Below are 9,526 nucleotides of genomic sequence, written 5' to 3'. Positions count from 1 at the left end.
GTGGACAATCCAATCAATGGTTCTCCGAATGAAACAGTATTGTAAGTCTCACGAAGAAAGGGCATCTTCGGGCAAGTTAACTAAACGATGCCAATATTTAACAAATTGCATTTCTGCATCAATCATAGCTGGGAAAGTTCCCAATTCTCCCCTGACACCATCGTTTGAGGCTTTGGCATGAATGCCTAACAGAAATTTTTGGAAGCGCATGTCAATGACGTCAAATTCTGGAATTTGTTGATTTGAATCTAGGTTTATAATTTGGAAGCCGTTCTCTTGTAAAATTTGGCTATTGGCATGACGCATAGTGTGTTTGGAAAAATTGCTTATGTATACGCATATTTTCTCCATCGTTGTGTGGCCTCAGATGCCATCTTCTACCTAGTCCTAGGGACATCTTGGAGTCAGGTCTTGGAAGTCAAGCTCGGTACGCTCTCTTCGTCCCAAAGATGTAACGCCAGCTTTCTGAACTAAAACGAACTGCTACTTACTTGTATTGCACAGTAGGTGTGTCGGGGTGGGGGCTTAGTTTTGGTTCTCCATGTAACCACTGCACAAAGGTAACATTGCTTATGTTTTTATATTATTTCCACAGTTGAGAAAACTTGGGTTTACTTCGATAGACGGACTGGATCCTAGCCAACGTTCTCTGGACTACGCCATGTCCAAGAACCGATATAACAAGTACATCTGCGATTTTGTCGGCGCGAATCGCACTTCAAACATAGACAATGGTTGGTAAATGCAATCGTTTAATGATACGCCTTGATGCAAAAAAAAAGTACCTACTCGTGTCTTTATTTTCATATTTTCTCTTTTACTTCTGCATTGACCGATTAGAAGAGTACGTTAGGGTCATGTTGTACAACGTTCTAACTTCGCCGCCCTTGATTTTTTGCATTCATTCATATGCGTCATCTTTGCCACGACTTCACAATTGATGAACACTTTGCATTGAAAAGAGAACTTTGTTATTACGATATATCTAAAGAACCGGAGGCCTGAGTCTGCTTTTCCTAAAGATTCTCTCAATGATAGATGATAATATACAGACGTTTCTTAATGGCTTTGTTAGAATAAAAATGCATTGAAATATTAATCACTGCGTTGATGTAGTAATGGGGCTCAAACATCTAGAAAATATGTTTGGTCTTAACCTGTCTATTACTTTTTCCAGACTCGTACGATGCCGTCTCGTGTTGTGGAGGGTTTATCCTTGGGGCAATGGAACCTGATTGTCTGCCCGACTTAATCCGATTCGTCCGGCCAGGTACGATGTTTTAGAAGTAAAAATGAAGAACGTGTGGCTTTGATCAAAGCTAGAGAATAAGTATGGCGCAGTAACCTCCTTCGTAGACTTCGAGGCGGGGCAAAACTCCTTCCACGGCAAACTACAAATGTATCTTTCTAAGAAAACTCCCTTCCACGGCAAACTCCCTTTCCCGGCATTATAGTTCACCTTAGCCAACTTTGAAACTAGCCAACCAGTGCCCCTCCCACTCCCCCATACAATAAAAGCTCAAAGTCTAAAAGGGCAGATGATTTTGCTTACAGTTTGTCTATGGAAGATTGATACATATTACCTAAACAAATATAGTGGAATCAGTGTAATTTCCAAGCAGAGGTTAGGCTCCGACTGATTTGCCGGGTTTTTCTTCGGGCTTTCCATTTTTAACCGTTTTCTTTATGTCTCCCGGCCTAACTGTAAACACCTCTGCTTGGATCAGTGACCTTTAAAACTGTTTATCTTGTGATCTTGCGCAGGTGGCTATGTTTGTATCACCACCAGGAACAACTACCTGACGACTGTGAAGGCGTACAGTGGCGGCAAGCTGGAGGCCGCCATGTTGGAACTGCAGAACAAAGGATTCTGGGAACAGGTGTCCAGAGACGTTGTTCCAGGGTATCATCCGGGCATTGACGCAGTGATATTCGTTTATAGGGTGCTGCGATAGGACTTTTCAAAGTTCTCCAAGAAAAGAAAATTTATTTTCACAACAAAAAGTTCAATCAATGACTTTTGTACGGGTAGCAATATTTGCAAGATTTTATTAGTATTACTTCTGTAATATCATGATACAACCAGGAGTGTCTTTCCCAATAACAAAGCATTATGATTTGTGCATTGCGAGGATTGTCACTTATAATCAAATCTGCTTATGACGTCGAGTGTTTTGAAATTTGTTGTACCTATCAAAGGAGTGTGAATAATCTATTACTCGAACGTAAGACATCATATCCAGAGCATTCCATGACAAATAGAATTTTTTTAAACAAAAATGGAGCAACTCTTTGTCAGGGGCTATGTTGTGATATTTTGGTATTTTCCTGTTTCTTTTTAATGTACCTATGACTTTTGTTTTCTCTTTTCGAATTTCAAAGTTATTCATATCATAAAGGTGTTTTTTCTGAGATATGTCGCTAGGTGCCTGGAATACTACTTACTTACTTAGACTTAGTAGCTCCCACGTCGTGCGACGCATGAGGCAGTTAGAGTACCTCATTGTAAAAATCAAAGGCTGACAGCAAAATTTTCTTTCATGGGTTATAAAGGAGAGGGAACTTGTCTTCATTTTCGAGATTTTGTGCTTGTTTGTTTGCATTGCAATTGCCTACTCGGTAACACGCGTTATGGCATAACACACCAGGTCCATATTGTAGAGTACACGCTGCATATCCGGACTGATATTACACATCGGAAAGAACCCCTGCTCCTTTTGTTAAGTGTGGTCGGTTCTTTCAAGTGCTCGATGCGTGGCCATACTCAAACATGGGGCCTCCTTTGCGAGGGACAATTTCCTAACCGATGCTATGTAGATGCTAATCTTCACCTGAGTGAAGTGAGGAATTTCGTGTCAAGTGCCTTTCCCAAGGTCATAATGTCAGAGCATATCAAGGGACCCTAACCCAGGACCTCTGCAGTTGGGCTTGCTCTTTTGCAGCCAAATACCCTATACCGTTACGGCATGCAATGCCAGATTTATATATGTGCAGATTTTATATGTATCTAGGAGACAGTTAATAGCTTTTCAAAAATAATAGATAGCGATATACGCAAAGTGCGTACATACGTCACCAAGGTTAAGGTAGTAATTAAAAACACTAAGAAGGAAGTATCTTTTAAAAGGGTGGTACAAAAATTCAAGTACGCTTATATCAGTGGTGTGAAGAGTTAAGGTGAATACCAAATATTTCCCGTCCCTCGGATAGGACGTTAAATGGAGGTCCCGTGTCTGGGGACAGCCATACCCCAGGCACGTTAAAGAACCCGCCACACGTGCGATGGTGTGGTGTGAGTGGTTCAAAACCTACAGTACCTTGGCCGCACTTGGGGCAATTACTGTCGTATTGAGGTCACCTGAGTGGCGCCGAATAGCAGCTCGCTCCAGACCCTTGCGATTTAGCCCCGTCTATGGTAAGCTCCTCGCAATTCAGCCCCTGGCTGCAAAGAGTGGGTACTCGGCCCACCCAATAACAATATCACTAGATTTGACACCCGGTTTTTGATTACTGGAAAGTGCCACATGCGGTACACAGAAGCGCCTCACAGCGACGAACTGCATTGTCGTAGTACGAGCTATCCACATATTGCCATAACATAATCTGTAACTTTTTTATTCATACATCATCAGTTATACTGCAGGTGTGGCACATTATCTGTGCCATCATAGTTAAGTGTTACAAATCTGGGTCCTTATCTGTCTATGCTTTGGTATGTGGTCGTTCACTTTAACGCATCCCAAACGACATGAACGACGTTATTACAGTTTTTTTTCGACGACATGACAATAATCACACTGTTAGAACGTCAAAGTTTATTGTTTTGAATGATCTCAAGTCTAAAGCTGTCACGTTATTAGGTACTAGTCCGTAAGTAGCACATCACATTCATTTAAGTCTTGAGATTGCATGAATATATATATGCATTGTTATGTGCTCAAACGTAAAAGTTTGTGAAAAAAATACAAACGCAAGCCATGACCTTGTCATCGGCCGTAACGCATGGCAAGGGCAGTTGGAACCCTTGGCACCATATTAAAATGGAAAGTTTTTTTTCTTCCGGGACATTTACTGTCACTGCTGACGACTTGGATGCCCAGGATTCTATTTCAGAGGTCAGGAGGTCGTTACGGACGGCATTATCTGTCTCTCCTTGCCGTTCAAGTTGTTGTCCTTGCGGCAAGGACACCGGGATGATGACAAAACTGAAGGATTGCTGGGGGATTTGAGCCTTGTACAAGTGTTAGGTATGTAGATTGCCTCTATCGGTCTTCATAAACACCGGCACTACATGTGAGGGCCAATTCGTGTTGGATATTTCCCCCTTGGTTTCATCAGTCGGAATCCGTAGCGAGTCTTCATTATTGAGACAAATGAGAACTTTGTCCCCGGCCGAGACCCACACAGAAGTAAGATTAAACTGTTGACAAAAGTCGGCATGAAGTCGTATTGAGGTTCAATGCACGCCTATTGGTATGTGTATGGCGTTCGACGTTAAGGCTACGGTAGGGTGCGCATTTGCTCGGAGCCAATGCGTTTTAGACATTGTGACGCTCCAACGAAATGCTAACAACCTACCTCCAACAGGAAAGGTCACGGAAACCTCTGTGGCGGAAACCTCTACTCTGCGCATGTTTAGATAATTGGACGCGTTCTAAGGATTGGCAGAGTGTCAAGATCTCATTATGAGTCGGATTGACATGGATCGTTCCGTCTACATACAAATCATTATAGCTGTCTCAACAGCAGAGCGATCTCAGAGTCTTTTGAAATAGAAGTCTCATATTCCTGCTATGGTCCACCAAATATGTCCTCATCTTTATCATTTCTGTGATATTAGAATTGTAGTCCTAAAATGTATATTTCCAAACATTCAGGCAAATGATAGAGATTCAGTCCTTCTAACAACACGCACCTTTCCTTCTTGAAGGAACAGCAATGACCTTACACCTCAAAACGTAATTTAATTTTCTGTAGGTCTTCCTCCGCACCCGACCTACGAAAATCAATTCTGAAGTTTTCTGCCCCTCGGCCAGTCGTGATAAAACTGCTAGCTCCCTCATGACGTCTTGACGTGCGTTGCGATGTTAATATCTAATGTTTAATTCACAGAAAGTCGGACGCTGCTTTGCAGTCGTCACGTGGCTTGCTGTGGTAGCTGTTGTTCATATCTGTGCGATGCTTCTTTCCAGACCTCTGTGAAAACTGTAAGCCGGAAAGCGAGGTCTCCATTTCCTAACCTCATGTGGCGGGCACAGATTACGTGGAGATGTCGCTCGGGCATTCTGGTGACAACAGGGCTTAGCGGAGCTTAAATACTGGGGACGTGCATCCAAATTTGGTGGCATTGTGATGACATAACATTACAAATGATTTCCTTGACCCGACAGGATGGGCCACAAAACCAGTAAAGGATGTTTATCGGCTATCAAAACAATTTGAAGTAATAGCCATGAAAGGTTAATAGTGCCTGATCCACAGTTACCTCGGTAAGAATGGAGGCGGTTGTAAGCGCCGACGTCCCCGGTTAACTTGGTCATCTGAGCGGAAAATTGGCCATCAGGTACGTAATCACGTCTGCAGGGTCGTTGCCTGTGGCAACCGTACCTGGCAATTTACAAATGGAGTTCATGCTCACTCTTATTGCCACGGCTCATGTCCAAAGACTATTCTATGAACAGGTGTGGGTTTTACATAATGTGGGGTGGCAAGCAAAGGTGTACAAATACCATAGTACCTCCGTGTATGTGGAGAGCTTTAACGTTTCAAGACCAAGTGACTGTGGATTCCTGTATAGTAACATATCAATTCTTGTTTACATGATTTGATTTTTTTTAAACAAAAAAACAAAAACAAAAAACAAGTACGGCCACTTTTTGTTGCCATTACATCAGTATTAACCCTCCCTTAAAAAGGGTACATTGATACACCTGTTCGCGTCATCTATAAATCGACTCAGGGGCGCATTTGCTGTGAGGGTTCATAACAGGGTATGCAGGGTCAGAGAGAAGGCAAAAAATCTGCTGCGCTGTGCGTTCATAATGTAGAATTTACCAGTTGACTCATATTTACAGCGCCTGTCGATTGTTTTATAGCTATGAAAGATGTCACTGAGTGTACATGTACCTGTAATATCATAATGATCATGATTCCTAAGGCTGCCATTAACGTGCACTACGAAATAATCAATATTTTGGCTCTTCCAAGTTTAAGACATAGTATTGCTTAAGGCTTGATGCTATCGCTGTGTGAAAAAGGCGCATTCGTATACTTGTCAATTTTAATTAACTAACAACTTTAAGTTTGGGCAAAGACGACAGATATACTCACAACCTTTTTTGTCTGAAACATCTTTTGGATATATTTAGTACGTGGAATTTTAAATCAATAAATATTGACTTTGTTTATCTTTATCTATGATTTAATACATCATGCACGTTTTCCTCAACATTCTGACAAGTATTTATCAATTATGTCAATTTGTATATGCATGTGTCATATGTATCATTATTATTACTTCCTTTTTTTCAATTACAATTTAGAAATTGTGATCTTCAATCGTAGAATTAATCTTAACATCTAGAATTTCAGTTTAATCTTTTCAGGCAATTTTGTGGTTCGTAATCATCTTTTGCACATAACTGTTATTGAACCTCGTATGATGATTTGATATGTCGTTACCTACGAACATTGGGTGTCCAGCTTCAGAATGTTATATACAAGCTTTAGGCAATCACTGGCAACCTTACACTTCTCCATATCTTGGCTTGGTAGACCTTCATCTCAAGATATCTGACCTCCCAAAGGGTATCTGGATTGTTATCGCCTTTATTAGACTGTCTTAGGCAAAAGACAAGGAAGTCGCTGATCAATGGATCGTAAAATGTAAAGGTTGCTGCAGAAGGAGATTTCGCATTTTTTTCGCTCTTCAGTTTTTGTGATATTATTATTACTATTAGACACAGTACCTGTCTTCCCACGTACGATTAAAGCCTTTAACTGTCGAATATATGGTAGAACATGTTGTTATTTAATGTGTACATTTTATGGTTTGTATTAGGTGTTCCTGTGTGTTAAGTTTTGGTACGGTTATGCTTGTTAATAAGAAGAGTAGCTACAATAAACTTCCATGATCTCAGCATAATTGTGGATCTGAATAAAGTCAAAGTCAAGTCAAAGTAATCTTTTTTTTTAACATTTTATTCTTCATTCACAATGATACAATTAATGATACAATCAAGTGTGCAAGTAACCATGGTAACAAACAATAACAAAAATAGATTACGTCAAATATACATATACATATAACGAGCTATTATAGTTAGTAAAAGTCAATATAGTCAAAGTAATCTACTATCGCGAATATACTATGACATTGCTCGCTATCGCAACAATCTTGTACTTTCCCCAGGGTTTAGCGTATTTCTATATAAAGGACAAGGCTAATGCACAGTCTGAACGTCATGATTAATAACTACCGAGGAGTTTTAATCGAATCAATATCTAGGCTGTTCCTTAACCTCAGGTACGAAATCCTGCATTGATCGTTTCCTGCCTCTGCTGTATTGAGTATCTCTACATGTCCAATAAATGCCGCAAGACCGAACCACTATACATGCACTAGGTTCCTATAGTCACTAAACGTTTCTAGTAAGGGGAAGTATATGCCATAGATGCCCACTCATCTATGCCATTTTTATACAGTTTAACGAGACAATACGTGCTGATGACACGGAAGCTTTCACGTACACATTTGATGAGCATCAGGTGTCATGCACCTTTCCTATTGGACATCTGAAATTGTCTTCATTCATAGTTAGAGTATAAAAAACCTGTTTCTTCCAGATCTCTTCAGTGTCACTGACGAAGGATAGTGGATTCTATCCGACACGTCTGACCGTTTCAAAACCATATCCAGTTGCTTGAGTAACTACTTTTTGGTGCATCTTATTACCTGGATGACAGGATGTCTAACCTACATTGACGTGTCATGCACCTTTGACTTGTTATTGTGTGGTTTCTAATAAAATTGATAAAAAAAACAGACATCAAACAACTTATTTCTTTTTTAGTAATTTGAACAGAAAAAAAATTTTTTTCCTACCAACATAATTGTTGACATGGTCACAGTGTAATCAAGTGTCATGTAAAGTATCATAACACGTATTTCATCATCATCAAGACGTATTTAATTCACCTTAACGAATATGAAAAGATTGCGGAAAGGTCAAATCTTACGTTCAGTGACCTTTACGACAACTGAATTTTTTCCTGCCTTTAGGCGTTTTTTCCGTACTTTGGAATGTTTGCTTAAATATTCGTTTTCGTGTTGTAGACATTTCAGCATAGCATAGTGCACAGTGTGAATTCGACAAGAAGAACGGGTAGTCCTGTCAAGTGTGCCAGACACCTACATGTTGGGATGATTTATTTCCTGGGTGGCGCTGTATCGACCCCGGATCCTCCGGGGATCTCAACTTGATTATCGGACGATTATTGTCCGTCTACACCTGCCGACACCCCGAATCAATCGTCAACGCGCTGGGAAATTAGACAATTAGAGAGCTACTTACTTCTAGTATGCAAATAAAGCTGGAACCAACTTTGATAGTACGTATACATTGCTACATGATAGAAAAAGGTGCTATCCTTATTCTCATCTCTGGCTATTTTATTTGATATTTTTCTTTATTATACAAAAAATAACGTTTTTCCAATTAGCCCATTGCCTACAGGTTGACCTCCTGACGCTTGGTTGGTTGGTTGATGACACATGTGGTGGGATACAGATTAGCCTGGACAGAAGGAAGTCTTCACGGCAGTTTGCTGAGGACTATTTGATGAAACAAGAAGGGAGGCGCTTAGCGCTTAAACAGCAGGTGGACTCTAATTGATTTTTCAGCTTCAAGGATCCTAAAATTGCCCTTCTCGCAGTTTGGAGCAGGCGCAGTCTGTCTGGAAGCCGGGCAAGTCAGGTTAATCAGAGCCGGTCCGCAGACGCTAGCAGCCAGGCTAAACGGCGTGAGAAACAAGGTTCTACTGGGGAAAACAGTCAGACCAATCACAGAGCCTGGTACATCGCAGGCCTTGGTTTTGTATCCTGTTCTGAGGTGATTCTACTCTGACGAGAACCCACCATAACATCAGGAGCGAGCCTGGTCTACAGGAAGATGTCGTCTGCGTGAAGGTATGTCTGGATTACTTTCTGCGAGCTGCAAATTCTGTGTTATGATGCGCGCACAGCAAGTATAAAAGGTAGCTAGTGCCTTAGAATATTTTTTTGCATGTTTCTTGAGATTTCGTTTACAATTCTAGGAAGGAATAAGGTACTAATATTGTTTATTGCCCTTTTATAACGAGTGGTTGTGAAAAATGCGAATATCGTGACTTCTATAGATAATTGCAGCCCGTTCCCAGATCTTGTGCAATAGATATGTTCAACTCTTACTTGCCCTGGCTGTACGGACGGCGGGCCAACAGTTGACAGCAAGACTAGTCAGCCCGGGCCCAGTAAATTGCACTGTAT

At 40.9% G+C, this 9,526-nt stretch overlaps 1 protein-coding gene across 1 annotated transcript in view; it reads left to right on the top strand.

The window, feature by feature from the left end:
• Positions 1–2,269, top strand: part of LOC118430585 (methyltransferase-like protein 27) — a 4,783-nt gene extending 2,514 nt beyond the window's left edge. Inside the window, exons 4-6 of the mRNA XM_035841552.1 lie at positions 596–734; positions 1,178–1,270; positions 1,765–2,269. Coding sequence (XP_035697445.1) covers positions 596–734; positions 1,178–1,270; positions 1,765–1,955 — 423 coding nt within the window. The 3' untranslated portion in view covers positions 1,956–2,269. The remainder of the gene's footprint in view (positions 1–595; positions 735–1,177; positions 1,271–1,764) is intronic.
• Positions 2,270–9,526: the final 7,257 nt, after the last annotated feature.

Source organism: Branchiostoma floridae, chromosome 14 (assembly GCF_000003815.2).
Source record: "Branchiostoma floridae strain S238N-H82 chromosome 14, Bfl_VNyyK, whole genome shotgun sequence".
NCBI lineage: Eukaryota > Metazoa > Chordata > Leptocardii > Amphioxiformes > Branchiostomatidae > Branchiostoma > Branchiostoma floridae.
The sequence above is the reverse complement of the archived record's forward strand: the minus strand, read 5'-3'. Positions and strand labels throughout refer to the sequence as shown.